Source organism: Podarcis cretensis, assembly GCF_951804945.1.
Source record: "Podarcis cretensis genome assembly, chromosome: 8".
NCBI classification, from domain to species: Eukaryota; Metazoa; Chordata; class Lepidosauria; order Squamata; family Lacertidae; genus Podarcis; species Podarcis cretensis.
Genome location: NC_137177.1, coordinates 89815775 through 89839329, shown reverse-complemented (window position 1 = coordinate 89839329; position 23555 = coordinate 89815775). Strand labels below are relative to the sequence as shown.

Below are 23555 nucleotides of genomic sequence, written 5' to 3'. Positions count from 1 at the left end.
AAAGCATTCCTGAAGTACATGTGCTTTGAAATGTGTGTGCTGGGGGTGGGGAAAGGGAAGGACTTCTCTGCCCTCCTTTGCCTAAAAATGGCACATCAACAAGCAAGAAACATTACAGCTCACTGTAATGCTCCTACTTTCCTGGTTATATACAGTACTGCAATGCTAAGGGGGTAGGGATGGGGGAGTAAAAAGAGAATATTCATGTCTACACACCCCACTTTTATTTGTTATACTTGTATTGCACACAGAAAGATAATAACAGCCATGTTTAAAATGTGTTGCCTTTGACTTGTGGTGCCTTCTTCCACAGATCCTTTGGATCACAACTCATTATGTACTTCTGTGACACGGGTCACAAACTGTTTTTTTGGGCACTCATCCTGCACTGTTTGTACAAAGTGTGCAGGGAGGTTATTCAGCCTTTGTTGTGCAGTCATTCTGATTTCCCCATTTCTGTGCACATGCCTGGCTCCTGTGTTCTGAGGAGAATTTGCAAAGGAAGACTTGATGTTAATTGGTTATAGCACAATCCGTATTCATGATCCTTTACAAATTATGAAAATGAAGGTCCCTACTACAAGGTGGTTACAGCCTATGGCCCCCTCTGCAGTATACATTTAAAGCAGGGTCATATGTACCACATTGAACTGTCATGGCTTCCCCCAAAGAATCATGGGAACTGTAATCTGTCCAGGGTGGTGAGGGCTTTTAGGAGACCCATATCCCCACCCCCATGTCCAGAAGGTTTAACAATCAATCCCTCTTCTCAGAGAACTCAGGGAAGTGCATCTCTGTGAGGTGAATAGGGGTCTCCTATCAACTCTCAGCACCCTTAACAAATGACAGTCCCCTTGATTCTTTGCGGAAAGCCATGGCTGTGGCCAAGTGGCATGAGGATCAGGATCAAATCATACCATATCACTTCCCCACAAAGAAATCAGAATGAATTCTGATGGAAAGATATCAGATTCCAAATTTACATAGGGAGCTAAGTGACTAAATGCACACACCCTTAAGCAAGAAGGAGTTTGAAAGTAAAATTTTGGGCCTGCCAAAATGGAGCTCTTCTGCCGTTTTATTGATTCTTGTACACCACCCAGAAGATTTTGGTCAATAGGCAATCTAGAAATAAATAAAACTTTAGTCCAGACTTTTGGACATACTGTTTTTAAAAGTACCCCCTCCCTTATGTCGGATCACTTGTAATGACTTCTTTAAAGCAGTAGTTTATAACTGAATGACACTTGTATGGCGCTCTTCCAGATGACCTATTTATTAAGCGTTCATCCTTATATATAGCCCAAAGTGGTTGTGTATGGTTATATGACATTGCTGTTTATTGAGCAGCACTCATTTGGATTTGTTTGCATGGAGGTTATATTCATCGCCCAGTATCACCATCATCGTTCTAGTGCATTTTCCCGTTACTTTTCATAACATAAAAGCATTGGGGAGTTGTTTCATTTTTGAGAGTGGACTTGTTGCACAGGGGCTCCAAATTCACTTTAATTGCAGCCTAAATTTGCTGGTGTACAATTTAATTATACGTATCTGCAAATTAGTGACAGTCTGGAAGTGGCCATAAATCATTAAATGGCCCTAGTACCAGCCATGCAACAGACGTATCATTTTGCTTAACAAAAAGATGACTGCCTTGCATTGATTATTTGGTTATTACTATGGGGAACAACAACAACAACTATAGCAAATACTCTTAAAATACACTGTATGTTTTTGCAGTTTTATCCTGAATGCTGCCAAAAGTGAAAATCGCTGCCTTGCCTCTTAACAGAACTTAAGCATGCTGTTCCAAGAGACACTTACTGTGTGATTGCACCAACTATATTGTTGGTGGCAACCAGCTCAGACCTCACACACTGAGCTTATCTGGTAGACTGAAATACAACAATAGGCTTGATTACCTTACTCCCAAGGGGAGAGGGATTGCCCTAGCTATGCCTGGAGGACAGCTTGCTCTGTGGCATTAACCCATTCATGCATTTATAAGACATGTTGGTCATCCCACATGTGTATCATTTATGCTGAGCACTATTCATGTCTCATCTCCTCCATCTTTGTCTCAGGTGGATTAAGTTTGAAGAGAAGGTAGAAGAAGGAGGGGAGAGATGGAGCAAACCACACGTGTCAACCTTATCTTTGCATAGCCTCTTTGAGCTACGCACTTGTCTGCAGACGGGTACCGTGATGCTCAATCTAGATGGCTACTCCTTGCCGCAAATAATAGGTATGAACCTCAGACATGCAACTATAAGCACAATCCACTCAGAAGCTGCTGAGCAAATCAATGAGGCATTCAGAAGTTACTGCTGAGTTTTCTGCATTGCAGGAGGTTTGACTAGATGACCCTGGGGTGCCTTCCAACTCTATGATTCTGTGATTCAACCAGTAATGAGGGGTGGTGTCAGGACCATGAACTGTAATGTATTTCAGTCAATAGGAAGAGTCCTGCTAAAGGGGGACCCATCTAGCCCTTCATCCTATTTTCACCATGGCCAACCAGGTGCCCCAATGGGAATCCTGCAGGTGGGGCCTGAGAACAGCGGTCCTCTCCCCACTTGTCATTCCCAGCAGCTGATCTTTCAGAGACATTCTGACTCAGACAGTGGAGATAGAACATAATTGTGGCTATTATTATTTATTAAGCTTACTAGTCTCTATTTTTACAAAAGCAACTCAAAGTGATTCACAACAAGCAGTAGCTATTGATAGCTTTATCATCCATAATTTTGTCTAATCCTCTTTTAAAGCTACCCATGACTAGTCCAGTGTTTCCCGAAGTGGGCAATACTTTCCCCTGGGGGTGCTGGGACAATCCAGGGGGCTGTAGTAGCCTGGGTGCAACTGGGGGGCATTGAATAAAAATACGGAGGCAGGGGAAGCATAAAGAAACAAGAGGAGAAAATTTTGAAAAACCATTCATACATGTTTCATCTATTGTGTGATGATGCTTAACACCAGATCAGACGCTGTTCAGGATGGCAAAAATGTCTCTCCTGGATCCAGTGGTCGTGGAGGCGTTGGGTTTTCCTGGGCTTGGAGGAACCCTTTTTGGCTTTCCCCAGGCCCAGGAAGTGGATTGCAGCTTGCCTGCCTATTTGGCCAATGGCAGGCGGATTGGACTGAGCCGGCAGGCTTCTCTCCAGTCTGCCCCATGGGTTTTAATAAATAATTTTATAATTTCAAGCTGCCTTGTTTACAACAACATCTTTCTTTACTATGTTGTAGGACATAAGGAGAAAGTAGAGATACATAAAAGAACACAAATTTATCACTTCTTCTTTTGTTTGCTTAAAGGAGGTAGATTTCCAGGGGGGCACTGAGTATTTTATTTTTTCTGAAAGGGGATTTTATTGTTTGTGTGGCTACAACCCTTTGTCCTCCAGAAGCAGCCATGGGCAGCAAACAACAAAGTAATAAAACAGTGCAATTAAAAATAAAACAAAAACTTCTTTAGAAAATTTAAAATAACTAAGAATATACTTTTAAAAATTAAAACGTTAGGAACATCTAATTTTTAAAAACAAACAAAAACCAGTCACATACTGTCACAGCTTATAATTTCTAGGTTGCTAGGCGTTTTTCAGTCATCAAATATCTGGGTGAATGGGAATGTTTTAATATCCCTCCTGCATGTTAATAGTGGGGGGGGGGGCAAGCACACCTCAGCCAGGACACTCCACAGATGGGGAACCACCACTGCCGCGAATAAGTCCCTGTCACGGGTCATTGGGTTAGTGAAATCACTATCAAAGTAGCAAAATCCTGAGTTATCAGCATGTATTTCTAGGAACTGGGTGGTCAAATATCTTTACCAACCATACTAGCACTCAGTAATCCATTCTAAGTATGACTGTGAATGTAATAATAATAATAATAATAATAATTTTATTTTTACCCCACCCTCCCCAGCCAAGACCGGGCTCAGGGCGGCTAACAATCAATAATAAGTAAAGGTAAAGGGACCCCTGACCATTAGGTCCAGTCGTGGCCGACTCTGGGTTTGTGGTGCTCATCTCGCTTTATTGGCCAAGGGAGCCGGTGTACAGCTTCCGGGTCATGTGGCCAGCATGACTAAGCCGCTTCTGGCGAACCAGAGCAGTGCATGGTAACGCCGTTTACCTTCCCACCGGAGTGGTACCTATTTATCTACTTGCACTTGACGTGCTTTTGAACTGCTAGGTTGGCAGAAGCAGGGAACGAGCAACGGGAGCTCACCCCGTCGCGGGGATTCGAACCGCCAACCTTCTGATTGGCAAGTCCTAGGCTCTGTGGTTTAACTCACAGCACCACCCGTGTCCCAACAACCAATAATAAAAACAAGTTAATTGAAATACAACTTAAAAACAAGATTAAAATACAACATTAAAAAACACACACACATTTCTTAGTCTCATGACATGCTGTTCATCCCAAATGGCTGATAGATAGCTAGATGATAGAGATAGATGATAGATAGATGATAGATAGATGATGATGATGATAGATAGATAGATGATAGATAGATAGATAGATAGATAGATAGATAGATAGATAGATGATAGACAGATGATAGACAGATGATAGACAGATGATAGATAGATGATAGATAGATAGATGATAGATAGATAGATAGATAGATAGATAGATAGATAGATAAGATAGATAGATAGATAGATAGATAGATAGATAGATAGATAGATAGATGATAGATAGATAGATGATAGATAGATAGATAGATAGATAGATAGATAGATGATAGATGATAGATAGATGATACAGACAGATATAGATAGATGATAGATGATAGATAGATAGATAGATAGATAGATAGATAATGATGATAGATAGATTAGATAGATAGATAGATAGATAGATAGATAGATGATAGATGATAGATGATAAGTAGATAGATGATAGATAGATAGATAGATGATAGATGATAGATAGATGATACAGACAGATATAGATAGATGATAGATAGATGATAGATGATAGATAGATAGATAGATAGATAGATAGATAGATAGATAGATAGATATAGATTAGATAGATGATAGATGATAGATGATAGATGATAGATGATAGATGATAGATGATAGATGATAGATAGATGATAGATGATAGATAGATAGATAGATGATAGATGATACAGACAGATATAGATAGATGATAGATAGATAGATAGATGATAGATGATAGATAGATGATACAGACAGATATAGATAGATGATAGATAGATAGATAGATAGATAGAGTATAGATATAGATGGCTAGATGGATGGATGGAGCCTTATTTGGCACTAACAAGGCTTATGGCAGTGACTTTCCCCCTCCTTCTGCGGCATCAAGGATTGTCACAGTTAAGCACCCGACCTGGGATGGGGTGGCCCTGCAGACCAATAACATGTATGATATCTCCCTCCCAGATGATGTCATTGAGAAGCAGATAGAAGACGGCCTGCTGAAACCAGAACTGCGCGAGAAAATAAGCTACGTGCTCCTGAGAAAACACCGTCATCAGACCAAGAAACCCATCCACCGATCACTGGCAGATATTGGCAAATCTGTCTCAAACACAAGTTAGTCCAGGTTGCCCAGCTTGCCATTCTGCACAGGCCATTTGCAGTGGCAGTATAGACAGAGATTCACCCTGGGTGCATTCACACCCATAGTTGTTGTATTGTTGTTGTTGAATTTGTATCCCACCTTTCCCCCCAAGGTGGCATACATGGTTCTCCTTTCTCCTCGTTTAATCTCCACAGGTAAAGGTAAAGGACCCCTGGGTGGTTATGTCTAATCCTACGAGGGAGGTTGGGCTGAGAGGGAGTGACTGGCCCATAGTCACCCAGTGAGCCCCGTGGCGGAGTGGGGATTTGAACCCTGGTCTCCCAGGTTCGATTCTGACACTCTAACCACTGCTCCACACTGGCTTCTTCTGTAGGATCATATCCAGATTCATAATGTAGGCAATGTATAGAAACATTCCACACATTAGGTAGAGTGAGGCAGCTGCCTCAGGTGGCAGATGCTGGGGGGTGGCAGTGAGGTGTTAGAAGACAGAGATGTCCGTGCCAAATGCCCTACCACCCTACGCTCCCTTAAGCCAGCCTGCTGCACTCGGGGGAGGACACTGCCCTGTCAATGGTCTATGGAATGGGTGCCATCTTGTCCTTCACTTCAGCCAGGAAAATGGCTTTCATGGAGGCATTGAGGCAGTGATGAACAATTTGCTTTGTTCATTGTCTCAAAAAGAAAAATGCAAAGTGCAACCTTTCCAAGGTGTCAAGCTGCTCCTCTCATTTCCAATCTTCTTTCTTCGTGTTTGCAGATCGTAGCCCTGTCCGGAGCCCAGCTGCAGGGGCCAGCTTTCATCGTTCATCAGAAGATCTCAGAATGAGGCAGAGCGCAAGCTATGGGCGATTACGTGAGTTTCCTTCCAGTTCTTCCTGTCACAGAATGGCGGGAGAGAACTCAGCAGGCAGGGAACAAGTTACTGTGGCAACCCCATGTCCTGGCACTTGGAGGAAGGCCCTGGCATCCTTACTGTGCTGGTCCCGGGGGAAAGGTACCGTGATCGTAGTCAGAGTTCACAAGATGAGAGGCGAGGTCCGAAACTGGGAGCCGGGCGGGAACAGGAACGCTGGAAGGTCAGAAGCAGGAGGCCGGGCAGGGAACAGGAACACTGGAAGGTCAGAAGCAGGAGGCCGGGCAGGGAACAGGAACACTGGAAGGTCAGGAGCAGGAGGCCGGGCAGGGAACAGGAACACTGGAAGGTCAGGAGCAGGAGGCCGGGCAGGGAACAGGAACGCTGGAAGGTCAGGAGCAGGAGGCCGGGCAGGGAACAGGAACGCTGGAAGGTCTGAAGCCAACAACGACGTTGCTCCCGCAACCTGGGACCGGGCTGACTGGCCTTTATCTTCTTCTAAGGCCAGGGGCGGTCCCGGCCCCCAGGAGCCCCGCCTCCTCTGGCCTTAAGGCGAGCACTCCTCCTGGGAGCAACCAGTTCCCTTCGCCTCTCTGCCCTGAGCCTCTGTAGTTCAGGAGAGGCCGAAGGGTTACTGGGCCCCGGAGGAGGCTCACCTGTAGCCACTGAGTCCTCAAGCACCTCTGGGGCCAGAAGGGTTTCACCTGGTGCCTGCTCTTGAGGATCTGACACAGGTGCAGGCTCCTCAGAATCTAGGCCTTGCCCCAGTTCAGCCGGCCCTGGAGGCGGGGACTCCTGTGCAGGCTGGGATTCCTCTGGTTCAGCCTCTGAATCGGAATCCCAGGCCATCACACTTGTCCTGATACACTTCCGCACAGGTGCATGTCACTGTGGTACCAGGATGGCAGGATGATGGAGGAAAGCCATTTCTGGTGCTGAGCATGAGACCAGGTGCAGTGAATTTCCTTCAATTAACCACACCAGTTGTGATGTTTGAAACACCTTTCACTTGGTCAGAATAACAGCAGCTGCTGGGGAACCACAAAAGTGGAGTCCACAGGCTTGTAAATTGCACAGGCTTATATGGAGGCATTTCCTTGCCTGAGTTTTACTAGTACATAGAAATTAAGTCACGTAACTAGCAGAGGTTACAGTTAGATAACTAGGCAGCTGCCTTATCAGGCAGAGCAAAAGTAGCATCTCAGGAGCAGAGGGCCATAAAACTCATCAGCAAATTCCTTCACACATCTTCAAAGACCACTTTTTTCCTTTCTTTCAATATCCCCTCCTCAACATGGTTTTGACATTTTCTTTTTAATGCCTGTATATTGTAAGCTATCTATCTATAAGTTTTCTGCCACATATGCAAATTGGTGGTAACAATGAATGTGTTGCAGAAAATGTGGTTGGAGGTCTTCTTGGGCTATGAAGGGATTGTATGAATATACTCAGCTCCCCAAATCAATCTTCATTTATAGCCTGCCCCGATTCTATCTAGTTTGAGAAATCTTGTGGTGGTATACTCAGGGTTGGGTTGTAGCGGCTTCTTGGTGAAGAAATCACATCAAGGACAGACAATATAAAAGCCTGAATCTCTAGCCAGAATTTCTAGAATCTCAGCTCTCAATTTTTTAAACAATAAATAAATGATATTTTATCATATATAGCTGCATAATGTGTTTACTCCTTTAGGCCATGCACAAAGCAGAAGCATGAACGACATCACAGATACACCAAGCACAGATCAGGTAGGAAATCCCAAACACTAAAATCTTTTCTTTTAGGTTTCCAACCCCTAGGACCAAATGTCAGCCACGAATGTAGTCATTGGCTTCCCAAAACGAGAACCAGTTGCAGTTTTCCTGCGTGTGTGTTCTTTGTCACAATAAAACAAACTTGAAATTGTTTTCAGAACTTCTCATTGCTGTGCAGGATGTACCTCTTATGAAGGATTCATTACAGTGGTCTTCACATGTCTTAAAGTATGTGAATACATTTGTTTCCAAAGTAGAGGCGTCTTGTTGTCCATGGTAAGGACAGGCTCCACGGTGCAGCAGCAGCAGCAGCAGGGTCAAGTGGCCTGCTTTCAACAACATCAGAAGGATGGCAGGAGGAGGGAACAGATTAAAGCAGGAACTGCTTTCTGAAAGGTGCAACGAAACAGGTTTGAATTTAAAAATGAATCTGTGAAATTTGCACTTTCTAAAATGCTGTGAAAACCAAAAAGCAGTCATCCTTCAAAATTTGCACTTATTCAAATTTTGTAGTGCAATTCTCCAATCAATTGGTCTGTTCAAAAATGAATGTATTAGGGGAATGTGTGCATGAAAGTTAAAATATTCACAAAAATAATGTACAAAACTGCATCATATTAAGAAAATTGCTTGCAAAAATGCATTTTAATCAAAACTGCCAACAAAAATATTATTGGGATATATTTGCACCAAAATGCTGGTGAATTTTCATGAAAATTTAATAATAATAATAATAATAATCGCAAGTTGCTGCAGAATCTGGATAACTTAATTTATGATTTGGAAAAATAGGAACTGAGAGAACCAGAATTGACGGATTCCCCCCCCCCCATCCCTTTTCATCCTAATGGGGAGGGGGGACTTGGAGTTCACTTTTGAGCAGCCATGTCCATTGCATTGGGAGTGGTGGCGGTGGCAGCTTGAGCATTCACTAGCAGCTGACAGGGCTAGTGACAGGAGTTCGTGAAAGGAATGGATGTACTGAGGAATGTAAATTCAAATGACATTTCTTTTAGAAGCTACCTCCAACATTTCTCCGATGAAAATAGGGACGTCTTGTTCTATTATTATTATTATTATTATTATTATTATTATTATTATACCCCACCCTTCTGATTGGGTTCCTCCAGCCACTCTGGGCAGCTTCCAACATATATAAAAACATTTAAAAAAACCACTAAGCATTAAAAAAACCTCCCTACACAGGACTGCCTTTACAAGTCTTGGAGGCTGGATGACTCCATACCCTCCAGCATTTCTCCAATGAAAATAAGGAAAAGTGGGACCATAGCTGTCAAGTGTCCCTTATTTGGCGGGACAGTCCCTTATTCCAGCGCCATGTCCCACTGCTGTCCCTTATTGATGGATGTCCCTTAAATGCCCCTTAAATGATGTCCCTTAAATTTCAAAGGAAGCAGCTCCTCTCCCTCCCTCCCTGCCGGCCAGGGAGGAGGGAGGCTCCAACTGTGTTGCTTGGCTGTGTTGCTCACCCAATAAGAAGTCTAAGAACGACTGGGGGGTGGAGCTTGTATGCCTTGTGTGTGGCTAGTTAATGCAAGCTGAGGGGTTTTTTGAATGCTGGACGCCATTTTGTTGCACGTGCTGCTGCAAAATTTGCAGTGCAAAGCCAGGCCGGGGAGCCATCTTAAGTTGAGGCTGCATAGGCCTTGTGGTGCATGTGATTCAGATTCTATTCAGTTGAACCTCTGGTTACAAAGTTGGTTGGACAGTGTTCTCAAAGCTACCAGCATGAGTTTGACCAGACTGCAGGAGGACAGGAAGACTGGAGTGCCTGGAACCGGTGAGGCTGCAGGTCCCTTATTTTGGCTGCTGGTCCCTTATTTTCAAATCTGTAAGTTGACAGCTATGAGTGGGACATTCTGGGATCAAATCAGAAACCAGGACGGCTTCTGTAAATCAGGGACGTTCCTGGAAAATAGGGACACTTGACCAGTTTATGATCCTGGCCTACACATATGGATGATGCTCTGAGGGAGGGAATGGGTTAGGATGGGGAATAAATAGTATAACTGGAATAGACATCATTAAACCCCTGCCCAGTGAGATTATGGCATCAGGAAGTGATGGCTTTTCAGTCAGTAGTACATGTTTAAAGTAGTACATGTTTCAATCTGCAGTACATGTTTAAAGCAGTATCACACCATTTTAAACAGTCAAGGCTTGCCCCAAAGAATTCTGGGAAGTGTTGACATGAACAAGCGGCTTTGACAGAAATTCAATAGGGGCAGCATGAAAAAGCTTTGCCTGAGAATCATAGAATTTTAGAATTGTAAGGGACCATGAGGGTCATCTAGTCCAACCCCCTGCAATGCCGGATTATTTTTGCCCAACATGGGGCTTGAACCCACAACCATGAATTAAGAGTCTCATGTTCTACCAACTGAGCTATCCCACACAACTAATGCCAAAGGCATTGGCACTGGTGGAGGGGGCAGTATAGTGGCAGCCCTAGAAGTAGTGCTTTGGGGTCACCTCCATAGTTCTCCACAGTAAGTATTTGTTTTGACACAAAGGGAAGGGCTGTAGCAGCGCATCTGTGGCAAAGCACCTGTTTTGCATGATGCAGAAGGTCCTAAATTCCGTCCGTGGCATCTCTAGGTGTGGCTGAGAGAGATCCATCAGAAATCCTGGAGAGCCTCTGCTAGTGAACTCCAGACGATTGCTCTGACTCGGTATCTGGCAGCTTCTGAATGCAAGTTCATGTCTCCTGCTTGAAAAGTGGGTGTGGGGAGGGTTAACCTGAAGGCATGCAAAGTATTTTGCTCCCAAAAGAACACTGGTCTTAATCAGCCTAGTAGGGCCACTACAAAGGGACTTTTACATGAAGTTTTACATGAAGCTTAGAGGTTGCTCCGACCTCCTGCTCTCTGCTTATTCCAAAAGCTTTGTTGGCTTTTTTCCATTATGGATTTAAAAGATTAGTAAAAGGGGGGGGGTGGCAGCAGTGGGTAGGAGGGAGAGCTTTTTGCCTTACTCACATGCCTCTCCTCATGCCAGCATATAGATTATAATAAACCTCAGCCTGAAGTTTATTGAGCCTTTTTAGGCTAATAATAATGAAACAGCCAGAAAAGGACAAGAAGAGTCTTGGGCATGGATCTGTTAAATGAGGTTTCTATCCTCCACTACATCCATATCTCGCTCTTCTGCTGCAATGGCTTCAATGTTTGCAAAGAAGAAAGAATTCCACAAAAGTGTTTTATCAAAAGCTGAATTCTCCTTCCTACAGAAGTAATAAGATCAAAGAAGTTCTCTCCTTTGTATCCCAGCACCCTTCGGGGGGGGGATTTCTGGATCCCAAGATCCAAGTTGGGAGCAAGATCCAAGTTGGGAGAGAACCCCAGTGGAGCTTTAAAATCGCAAAATATGCATCCGTGTGGAAATCTAGGCTGTTAGACCTTTAAAATATGCTCCTTCAAGTTCCTACCAAAGTTTCCCTGTTTCCCCAGCATAGGGAAAGATCACATGTATGGTAAATTTAAAATGGTTTACTTACTAACTCTCCAAAGGTCAGGTTTATGTGCTTTTCCATACAGCATTCAGAAAAAGTTGCACAGGCAGTAAAACTTAGCTTGCTTAGAAAGTGGTAAAAGTTCCTAAACTATTGGTATAGGAACTCAAGAGAGGCTTGTTAAAGCCATGTGGCTGGCAAGAACAGCTCAGAACTCCTCACACACCAAAGTTCACGTGTACTGTATACTGGAGGAGAACAAAGGCTTGATTACCTAGTGCCTCCCAAGATAAGGGGAAGTGGTCATAGCTAAGACTGGCAGGACAGCTTACTCTTATGGTATTAATGCCTCCATACATTAATTAGACTTAAGCATGTTGGTTATATGAGGCTGGTTATCCCACACATTTTATGTTTACTTATGGGATATGTGATCAAGATGATGAACTTAGCATAGCATTGTGGTTTAGAGTACGAGCTATGAAAACTTGTTAGACACTGAATCATGTTACTCAGCTATGAGCTCTCTTAGTAGCCCTACTTAAGATGCCAGTTCTCACTTATGACATCTGACCTCCTGACTGTGAGTTGCTGCTGCTTACAGAGAAGGAGAAGAGGAAGTGGGAGATGGCCAGGAGATTGGCACCATCAGAGTCAATCCAGCACTTCTGCCAATGCCTTTGCACTTCCTCCTCTTGTTCTTAGTAAGCAGCAGTGACTCATCTGTTTCGATGGATGTCTCCAACACACCACCCGCTGCTGGCTGGAAGAGACCCTTGTCTGGAATCCTGGTGAGCTGCTGTCAGTCAGTGTTGGCAGTGTTGAGTTAGATGGATCAATATAAGGCAGTTTCCTTGTTCCTAAAATATAAATATACTGTGATGTTCTGTGGTGGGCATATGGGGAGGACTTAGAATCATAGAATCATAGAATCATAGAGTTGGAAGAGACCACAAGGGCCATCGAGTCCAACCCCCTGCCAAGCAGGAAACACCATCAGAGCACTCCTGACATATGGTTGTCAAGCCTCTGCTTAAAGACCTCCAAAGAAGGAGACTCCACCACACTCCTTGGCAGCAAATTCCACTGTCGAACAGCTCTTACTGTCAGGAAGTTCTTCCTAATGTTTAGGTAGAATCTTCTTTCTTGTAGTTTGGATCCATTGCTCCGTGTCCGCTTCTCTGGAAGTGAGCAAGGGAAGTGGTGAGCAAGGGAAGTGGTGGGTGCTTATACAGTCAAGTTCTGGCACTCTGGATTAATTTCATACTCTTCAGGCACAGTCCACAGGGATGTTCTACCACTGAAGCTCCACTGGATTTAATGACAGCACAGTAGAGCTTCCCAATGAACCACTAAAATTGATTTAAGTCTGCCTATACCAATATGGCAGCCTCCAGAATTTTGGACTACAACTCCCATCAGCCCTAGCCAGTACAGCTGTGCTCCCCTAAGCACCCACATCTTGTGATTTTGCTGACTGGGGCTGATGGGAGTTGTAGTCAGGTCAGGCCAATTTAGGATAATTATTACAATGACACTACAGCCATACAGTCTACCTTCAGTAAGGATGGATCTGTCAGTGCCCCTGTTCTGTTTCCCAGTTTTCCAATCTTAAATTCAGTTCTCCACATTTTGCAGCAGTTTGTGAATTTATTTATTTTTAAACACTTGTGACAATTGATCAGCATTTTACTGCAAATGTCTTCTAATAAACAGTTTCATATGCAGTTTTGACTAAAATAGGCATTTTTGCAAGCAATTTTCCTAATATAACACATTTTTGTATGTTATTTTCACGATATCTTCATGTTTGTGCATACTTTCCCATAATTATGTGCATTTGTCTCTGTTAAATATGATTTCATTTGACAATATTTATAGTTTCTTTTTTGCTTTCCTTTTAAAATATATATGTTTTTATTAACAATTTTAACAATAAGAACAACAAACAGAAACTATAAACACCAAAACTGGATTTCCCATAGTAGTAACATAGTACATACACAGTAACCAATTTGGTGTTAAGCCAATATAACATACAAAATCAATATATGCATTTTTGTAAACATTTTTTGGTTGGAGAACGGAATTGCACAGTTTTGATAAGTGTGAATTTCAAATGACAGCTGTTTTTCAGTTTACACATTGTTTCAGAAGGTGTAGATTTGATAGGTTCAGCTTTAAATTCATGCTGAATCAAATTTCTTCTCCATCCTCAACATTTGGTAAAACTACCGAGAATCAAAACTAAGATGGCTGGAACCCAGTCTCCAGCAACATTAAATAAGTATACAGCTAGGCTTTCAAGAGGTACAGCTACTAAACAGATTAAAATTAAGTAAATTGGCATAATGGCTAATAAATAAAAACACTCTCAATAGAGGATGTACTAACCACATCACTGAGCGACTTTAGCATTTGTCGAGGGCAGCATTTACTGCTGTAGAATCTGAGGGGTGAATAATTTGGAACTATTGTAAACATTGAGGGTAATAGCTGAGGTGTAAAACAGGAAATCTGCAGAGGTTGGCACAGAATTGGATTTGGAAGTGACTTTTGCGGTGGGAACTGCTCAAGGCAAATTTCACAATGACCACTCCCCACATCAAACGGGGGGTGTCTTTTGCGCAGTCATGCGCAGCCCCCCCCCTCTGATCCCATGTGGCTCCCGGCAGTACAGCCTAGATACCTGCCCCCCGGACACCTGGAGGTAGCCACCTACCTCTGCCAGTTACCCAGTCCCAGCTGGGGGGAGGGTGTAGCCAGGAGAGAGTTGGCCAGGTAAGGGGAGAGATCAACCAGCCCACGCAACTGTGGGCGGAACTTACCTGGGAGTTCTCAGTCGGCTTCAGAGCTTCTCCCACCCTGCCCTCCCTTAGTTAAGCCTTCTTTTGCAGGTTAACCTCTTCTCCACAGGTACTCAGGCGCTGCTACATTATGGTCGCTGTTGAAGGGCCGGAAAGGAATTCTCCTGCATTGGCAGGTTTTGCCTTCCCCATAGCAAAATGTCACAACCTTGGCGGTTTCAGGCCTTGGGCGGAATCCTTTAGTCTATCTTCCCTAAATTGGGGGTGGTGGCGATCTCAGGGTTCCCCGTTAAAGGGGTTGTTTTGAGGGGAGGCATTGGCCATATGCCATTAGGTTGTCATTGCTTTCCCCTGCGACGGTGGCGAAATGGGGAGCGGGCTCTCTGCTTGAACAGACGTTCTCCAGAACCAGCCCAATCCCCACATATGGATAACCCTGATGTTTCCCAGAACCCCGGCCGGGGACTGGGAGGGATAAACGCCCAATGTCTAAGCCAAGGTCTCCCTACAGCTGAAGTTTTAATAAAGTTGTGGCCAAATTTTAATCCCATAAAACGTTGTCTTGAGTCATTATTCCACGCGAGTGTCGCCCATGGTCTCCGCCTGCCCATGCAAATGGAAATTACCACAGATCCTACTGCAGCCACATTGTGAGTGTTAAGAGTCCCAGGCTGGCAAGGAGTTTGCTCTTGCTTTGACTCAGGCAGAAAGAGACAAATCGAAAGAAGGGGATCGCTGATCTTTAGAGAAATGCTTTTGTTTTCCTCCCAGCTCAAAAACAAATTCATTAAGAAGATCCCCAAAGATGCTGAGGCCTCCAATGTCCTTGTGGGAGAGGTGGACTTCCTGGACAAGCCGTTTGTAGCGTTTGTCCGGCTCATTCAGTCGACCATGCTGGGTGGAGTGACAGAAGTGCCTGTCCCAACGAGGTAGGTAGATGATTAAAAGGAGGATTGTGGCCCCACCCCCCCCACCCAGCCCTACAAAAAATCAAAGACAGGGGGAGAGGGTGGCTGAAAGCAAGGCCTTCAGAAAGAACGCCTTCTGCCCCTAAATATGCCTGCCATTTGGACACCATCCCATGAAAGTACACTCTTTTGCTGGGATTCGTTTTGATGAGCATTCTCAACTCTGCTTCCATTTTTCTTAATTTTATTTTGCTACATGTATATTTATCTCCACTTTCTTCCATCACTGCGCCCAAAGCAGCAAATACACAGTTTGCAGGCAGCCATCCAACCGTACACTGACCAAGCCCAGACCTGTCAAATATTTGCATTTAGCAGAAAAATGACACATCAGGAGCTACTGGCTTTTATTTCCCAAAACTATAGGCACAGATAATTTTTTCTGTGCTATAGAATTAAGTCTCAGGGAATTGATGCAGCTACAAGCAATAGTAATTTCTGCATGGCGTGACTGTAACTGGCCCATTGTACGTACCAAACACCAAGGTAATGTTTCAAAGCACATCTAGACAGCAATAGTGAAATTAGCAGGCATTATAGTCCCATTTTGGCAGAGCAAATCTGTCTGAACAATATAACTTGCATGTTAACTATTGAAAGGAAAATAACACCCAAGGAGTTCAAGATGTTTTAATTCATTAGGAGAAGTCTAGGATAGAAGCCTCAAAAGGGAGCAATAGATAGAAACTGTTTTGCCTAGTACAGCTTTCCCTAATTTGGTGCCCTCCAATTCTCATCAGCCGCAGCTGATCAGCCCCAGTCCTAAACAGCTTAAGGGGGCCATGTTAGGAGACACTGAAGTAGTGTAACTGTCATTTAAGCTGGGAACAGCACAGTGATATGGCTTGCATATCATCATTCATGCTTCATGAGTTTGCTTTTTCCCCCCTCTTTAAACCAGATTCCTCTTTATCCTCCTGGGTCCCACTGGAAAGGCAAAATCCTACAATGAAATTGGCAGAGCCATCGCCACCCTCATGGTAGATGATGTAAGTGCATTCTCAATGTCTTCGTAGATGCCTCCTCTCCATGGGCAGAGCCAAGGGGGGCAGCTGCCCCCCCCATCCAAGTACATCAATAAAAATACTTAACTAACTGAGGTTCTGCCCCCCCAAGCCTGCCCCCTAAAAAAATCCTGGCTACACCCATGCTGCTCTCATATTTTATTGAGGATGTCATGCAATAGCATAACCCAGGGTCAGCATTACAAAAGGCATATTCTGTACCTTGTGCAGAAAGGTGGTAAACACATAGCCAACTCTGCAATGGAACTGAACCAAAGGGTTCAACTAAGTCAGTGAAGGATTTCTGCTTGCATGACACCTCCCACCTCCAGTGCCCTTCCCAGATCTGCTCCAGAAGGTTGGGGGGGAACCCTAGCACAGATCTGGAGAGCACACAGGTAGAGGGTGGTGAGTTCCATTACGCAAGTGGAGACTGGTTTACACATAAGAAATGAGGCTCAGTGTTATGTACAGAAGTTCTCACCCTGGGCCAGCAGGGGGATACTGTAGATAGTTTTTACTCAGGTCCACATATGCAAATAAGGGATCAAAAGTGACGTTCAGTGATTGGATAGTTACAGAAAGTTGTTACAGTAACGTTGTACTGGAGCTCTATATAAGCAGGCTGGCTGAACCCTTCAGTTCAGTTCTGTTCTGGCCTGTGAATAAACAAGAGCTGTTTGAAGAATCACTGTGTCGTCTGATATGTTCACCCACAACTTAACACTCTCCATTGTATTCCACTGCATTTTCTTGGGTAGTGACTTGTCCAGATAATTCCTGTTTTCACATTTACTTCCAGCTGTTCAGCGATGTCGCCTACAAAGCTAGAGACAGAGATGACCTGATAGCTGGAATAGATGAGTTTCTGGACGAGGTCATCGTTCTGCCGCCTGGAGAGTGGGACCCAAACATTAGAATAGAGCCACCCAAGAAAGTGCCCTCTGCTGAGAAGAGGTAAAAGGGAGGCTCTAAGCACCTCAAAGGAACAAAGGCTTGCAGGCTGGGCTAAGCGGTGTTGCGCTTCAGGGACCAGGTTTCCTAACACTTTGCTATTTCTCTCTTCCACCAGAAAATCTGTGTTTTCCCTGAGTGAGGCTGGACAAATGAATGGCACGGCCGGAGGAGCCGGAGGCGGAGGGGGCGGAGGGGGCGGTGGTGGGGGAGGCAGCGAAGATGATGAGATGCCAGCTGTGCATGAGATTGGGGAGGAGCTTATCTGGACTGGAAGGTAAGCAAAACATTCTGGACACCATGAGCAGAAAGAGAATCTGTTTAGGGACTGTGGGAAAGCGCTAAACACAGTCATCAAGCTGGAGATATTTTCACCCGTGGTACAGAGCTCCTGAGATCATGGACCAAACTAGATAATGTGGCAGCAAATATATGTATTCAAACCCAGATCTACTGCAAATGTGTAGAACAGGGTGTTTTCCCCCCAAAAAATAATAATAGTCCTCTCTGCAATCTGCCATCTATGCTGGGCTCTCAACTCTTAGTCCCTAGCCAGGTTCACGTCCATCATCACAACCTAACCAGAGTAGGAGCCTTCAGGAACAGGCTGCAGGGAGGTCACCACTTTTGCCCTCCAGCCCCCTGTCTGGACAGGGATAGCCTAACTTCTGTTGTCTGTGCTCTGGTAACCTCAAGGTTAGATTACTGCAATGCGTTCTACATGAGGCTGCTTCTGAAGATGGTTCAGAACCTTCATCTAGGTTGCTGACTGGGACAAGACGGTTTAAATATATTACACCAGTCCTGGCCTGACTGCAGTGGCTGCCAAATACATTTTGGGCCCAATTCAAAGTGCTGGCTTTGACTTATAAAACCTCAAACAGCTCAAGACCACAATACCTCAAGGACCACCTCTCTCTATAAGGGCTACTGGTTTGTTTTTGTTTTTTAAGTATTTTGTGTTCTCATTTTGTACTTTTATGTTGTGAACCACTCTGTGATGATGATGATGATGATGATAGCTATAGATAGATAGATAGATAGATAGATAGATAGATAGATAGATAGATGATAGATAGATAGATAGATAGATAGATATAGATAGATGTTAATGGAGTTATAAACAGCTTTGTTTTTGTTTTTTGTTTTTTTCTGGAAGCAATTAACATGAAAAAGAGCACTAAACTTCCACAGTATTCTGCTAGATTTCTGGAAATGGCTTTTACGTCATGTGAAAGCTCAAATATAATGTGGAAATTAACCGTTGGGGAAACAGAATGAACTGTTGTGTGAAGGCAGCCACAGTGTTGTGCTGGCTAGTGTCTTCCCCCCATGGCCAGCAGAACTAGAATACACAGGGCAACACTGAAAATCTAGCCAGAGTTATTTGATTTGCAGAATATGTTCTAGTCACAGAATTTGACTTTTGTGGAAACGTATTTTTTTAAAAAAAAATATTTATTGTTTATTTATTTATTCAGTTGTTGTTGTTAGTAGTAGTAGTAGTATTTGCATTTGTAGCCCACTTTTCCTCCAAGGAGCTCAAGGTGGTGTATATTGTTTTCCCCTTCCTTATCAAATCCCCACAACACCCCTGTGAGGTAGGTTAGGCTGAGAGGGAGTGACTGGCCCAAGGGCGCAGCCAGTGAGCTTCATGGCTGAGTGGGGATTCCAACCCTGCTCTCCCTCAGTGGCTCTTATGTGCTTTCCTCTGGTGCAGAGTGTGCCCAGCCTCTCCTGTTCCCTTTCCAGGTTCTGTGGTGGCCTATTTTTGGATATCAAGAGGAAGCTGCCCTGGTTTCCCAGTGACTTCTATGAGGGCTTTCACATCCAGTCCATCTCTGCCATCCTCTTCATCTACCTCGGCTGCATCACAAATGCCATTACGTTTGGCGGGCTGCTGGGGGATGCGACAGAAAACTACCAGGCAAGTCTGGGCCAAAACGGAGGCTTCAGGAACAGGCAGTGCTCCCTAGGAATAGGCAGATAAGCTGAATCATGGTCCAGGCTAGTTATGAATGTGTTTGTTCTTAGAAACCATTCCATCCTGTACGAAAATACATAAACAAATGCTTAAATGCATATTTGTGGGACTGAAGCTGTCCGTATTTAGGTGGGTGTTCATCTGAGTGCACCTGGGCTCATCTTCCATCTCCAAATGTGGGCATGTAGAACAAAGCATTGCAGGTGAGTGAAGAACCATCAGCACAGACATGACTCTGCATGCTGCCCGGGGTCCCAGAGCCCTACCCTGTTATCCACAGGTACCTGGTACCCAGGCACTCTTGAACATGTGGCAATGATTGTTGTGATGTTGTTTTGCACCCAAACAGTGTCATTTTTTACAGCACTCAAAATGGCACCTATTGACATTTAGCTGTTTTCCTCCCACCAGGGAGTCATGGAGAGCTTTCTTGGCACAGCAATGGCAGGGGCCGTGTTCTGCTTCTTTGCTGGGCAGCCCCTCATTATCCTGAGCAGCACAGGACCCATCCTGATCTTTGAAAAACTTCTCTACGATTTCAGCAAGTAAGTGAAATCATTCCTAACAGGATTAATTTACAGAAGTAAGCTTGCTTCGTTCTATTGCATTTGGCTAACCCTGCTCTGCAGTTTAGGATTGTTCGATTCTGTTCTGCTGCTCATTTATGTTTTAACTGTCATTTTGTTTTAAGTGCTGTGTTTTGATTTGTGTTGGAAATGTCTGCAGTGAAAGGGGCTCTGCAAAATGTATGAATAAACAAGGGTTGCATCCAACATGGCAGATGCAGAGTTTCACTCCCTGGGCACTCTCAAAATCTGCTCCAGATGTTCATCCAACTCCCTCAGGGTGTTTGTGGGATAACCAGCCTCATATATCCAACATGCTTCAGTCTAATTTATGCACAAATGGTTTGATACCATAGAGTAAGCCCTTGTTCTCCCCCAGTCCACCTAAGAAGCTCAGCATGTGAAGAGGTCTGAGCTGTTGCAGTTTTCACAAGCCTCTCCTGACTTCCTGTATAGATAGTTTAGGGACTTTTACCACTTTGTAAATAAGTTTTCCTGTGCATCTTTTCTGTTTTTTTTTTTTATAATAATTTTTATTATTATACATTTTATAAATTTCCCTCCAATTCTTCGTACAATCCCGCATACAACAAATCATAGTTATTTTTTGACTTCCTTCAACGTCTCTGACAATCATCCGTAGTTACACCTTTAATACACATTCCCTTCTTTCGTATTGCCATTTTTCCTCCTTACTCCTATTATTTCTCATAAACAATACTTATTTTCTTTTTTTACAGTGCCTCTTTAAATCCCGCTAGCGTTGTGTTCACACCACATATATTTTTCAGATAATCCACAAATTTCCCCCAGTCTTCGATGAACTTTTGATCTTTAGTATATCTAATTTTCCCAGTTAATTTGTCCAGTTCTGCATAGTCTATCATTTTTAGTCTCCATTCTTCTATCGTCGGTATTTCCTCTTGTTTCCACTTCTGAGCCAACAGGATTCTGGCTGCCGTTACCGCATACTGGAAAAGCTTACAGTCCTTTCTTCTGATGTCCTTTCCTACCATACCTAAAAGAAAAGCTTCGGGTTTTTTCACAAAAGTATATCTTAACATTTTTTTCAACTCATTATATATCATTTCCCAAAAACTTTTCACTTTCTTACATTCCCACCACTGATGAAAGAATGTCCCTTCCTTGTCTTTACACTTCCAACATTTGTTGTCAACCTTATACATCTTTGCTAATTTTACAGGTGTCATATACCATCTATAAAACATTTTCATCACATTCTCCTTCAGTGTAATACATGCTGTAAATTTTAAATGCTCTTTCCACAGTTTTTCCCAATCTTCAAATTGAATATTGTACCCAAAATCCTTTGCCCACTGTATCATTACCGATTTAACCTCTTCATCTTTCGTATTCCATTCCAGCAATATCTTATACATTTTTGACAGAATTTTATACTCATTATTTATAATGTCCTTTTGGAAATTTGATTCCTTTTCCACATAACCCTTTTCCTTCAGATCTTTTTTAAATATTTCATTAACTTGGTAATGGTGCAACCAATCATAAACTAGATCTTTAACTTGTTCATATGGCTTCAGTTTCCATTTTCCTCCCTCATTAGCTATCAATTCCCCATAAGTGGCCCATTTGTTTCTCATATTAATCTTCTTCACACTTATTACCTCTAACAGGGACAGCCAGTGTGGAACTTTTGGTTCCAGTATATTCTTGTATCTCTCCCAAACCTCTATTAATGAACCCCTGAAGATGTGGTTTCCAAATCCTTTATGAACCCTTTTTTTGTCACACCAAAGGTACGCGTGCCACCCAAATCTGTTATCAAATCCTTCAAGATCTAATAATTCATTATTTTCTAACTTTATCCATTCTTTTAACCAGCATAGACAGGCTGCTTCATAATATAGTCTCATATCTGGCAGGGCGAAGCCTCCTCTTTCTTTTACATCCGTCAGTAATTTAAATTTTATTCTAGGCTTCTTCCCCTGCCAGATATATCTTGAAATCACTTTTTGCCATTCTTTAAAATTTCCTATACCCTTTAATATGGGTAAGGTCTGAAATAAGAATAACATCTTTGGTAGCACCGTCATTTTTATCGTAGAAATTCTTCCCCAAAATGATAATTTCATTCTGGCCCACACCTCCAGATCCTTCTTTATTCCCTTCCAAACCGGGATATAATTATTTTGGTATATTCCTGTGCATCTTTTCTGACTGATGTATGGAAAAGCACATAAACCTGACCTTTGGAGAGTTTGTAAGTAAACAATTTTTAACTTCCCAACTGTGTACTGGGCAGAGAGGGAAAGAAATAAACCTTTTAAGAAAACATTTTGAAAGAAACTTTTTAAGGGGGAATTTTGGAACTCACTTGGAGGGGCACATATTTTAAAGGTCTAACAGCCTATATTTCCGCATTTTGCTTTGCTGCAGATTTTGTGATTTTATTAAGTCTCTGCTGGGGTTGTCTCACCAAAGAGTACTGCCCCAGACTTGGATCTTGGCACGCAGGAATTCTCCTTTCTATATGTTTCTTTGCATCAGCAGTTGAGGGGGCTGCAGAAAGGAAGGGAGGCTCCATTGTACCAGTGGGAGCCTCCTGGGCTAGTGGACGAGCAGCCTCGCAGGACCCTAATTAAAGAAAATACTAGATGAATTATGGCAACATCATTCACGGGTTCTTCTTGCATTTCCTTATAAGGATCAAATGTCTTATTAGTATTACTTAAAACAACCTTTGACTTCATGTCATTTCCAATTTCAGAGGCAATGGCATTGACTACATGGAGTTTCGCCTCTGGATCGGCTTGCACTCTGCTCTCCAGTGCCTTATCCTGGTGGCTACAGATGCCAGCTTCATTATAAAATACATCACACGGTTCACTGAGGAAGGGTTCTCCACTCTCATTAGCTTCATCTTCATCTACGACGCCATCAAGAAGATGATTGGAGCCTTCAAGTACTACCCCATCAATGCAGGCTTCAAGCCAGACTACGTGACAATGTATAAGTGCGAGTGCATTGCTCCAGACCCAGGTGAGTACAAGTCTTGCATTGTCCTGATGCAATCCTGGTGTGCGTTCCTTGCTGCCATCCATTGTTTGAACCACAGTTCTGTGTTGATACCCTGTGCCTGAAGGAAATGAGTCCTGCAAAAGGTTTCTGACGTATCCTTGCAAAGAAAGACTGGTTTGAGATAGCAGAGGCATCTCTGGCTGCCCCTCTTCACTGGGGCTTCTTCTGCATGATGTTGTGATGTGCTCAGGCCAGTGACCAGGAGCATTGTGCATAGAGGTGGCATCGGGGTGCACTGTGTGGGAGGCATCGTATGTTGAGGCAAGCGGGTGAAAACTGGCATGCAAGAAGTCTCCATGTGTTCAAGTTAAATTGGTGGTTGGTGTACTAAATAATTTTACCAGCATTTTAACAAAATGCTATTTAAGAGCCAATGACCCCGGGGTCTGTCAGTCAGAGTCAAGGCCAGCCCAAGTCATTTTGCTGCCTGAGGCAGAGGCCATTCACAGAAGCTGACTGGACTGGCAACTGAATCTTACTTCAACATTATCAATGTTCCTTCCATGTGAGATTTTAAAGCTGATGGATCACAAAGAGGCTTGCATGCACACTGAAAGGT

General features: G+C 43.4%; 1 protein-coding gene and 1 long non-coding RNA gene across 5 annotated transcripts in view; one reads left to right on the top strand and one right to left on the bottom strand.

Annotated features, from left to right (window-relative positions):
* Nucleotides 1-23555, top strand: part of SLC4A5 (solute carrier family 4 member 5) — an 84821-nt gene that overhangs the window by 31574 nt on the left and 29692 nt on the right. For all 3 annotated transcript variants that reach the window (XM_079987441.1, XM_079987443.1, XM_079987442.1), the window contains 11 exons: nt 2088-2248; nt 5430-5582; nt 6332-6427; nt 8120-8175; nt 15232-15389; nt 16330-16417; nt 17235-17389; nt 17505-17663; nt 19139-19313; nt 19782-19915; nt 22686-22957. In XM_079987441.1, coding sequence (XP_079843567.1) covers nt 2088-2248; nt 5430-5582; nt 6332-6427; nt 8120-8175; nt 15232-15389; nt 16330-16417; nt 17235-17389; nt 17505-17663; nt 19139-19313; nt 19782-19915; nt 22686-22957 — 1607 coding nt within the window. The remainder of the gene's footprint in view (nt 1-2087; nt 2249-5429; nt 5583-6331; nt 6428-8119; nt 8176-15231; nt 15390-16329; nt 16418-17234; nt 17390-17504; nt 17664-19138; nt 19314-19781; nt 19916-22685; nt 22958-23555) is intronic.
* Nucleotides 8206-11838, bottom strand: LOC307222429. 2 transcript variants are annotated; one of them, XR_013841757.1, is made up of 3 exons: nt 11699-11838; nt 10751-10912; nt 8206-8570 (listed from the first exon to the last, which is right to left on the bottom strand). It is a non-coding gene; the product is annotated as an uncharacterized lncRNA (long non-coding RNA). The 2 variants fall into 2 exon arrangements; XR_013841758.1 differs by having other exon boundaries at nt 10751-10909.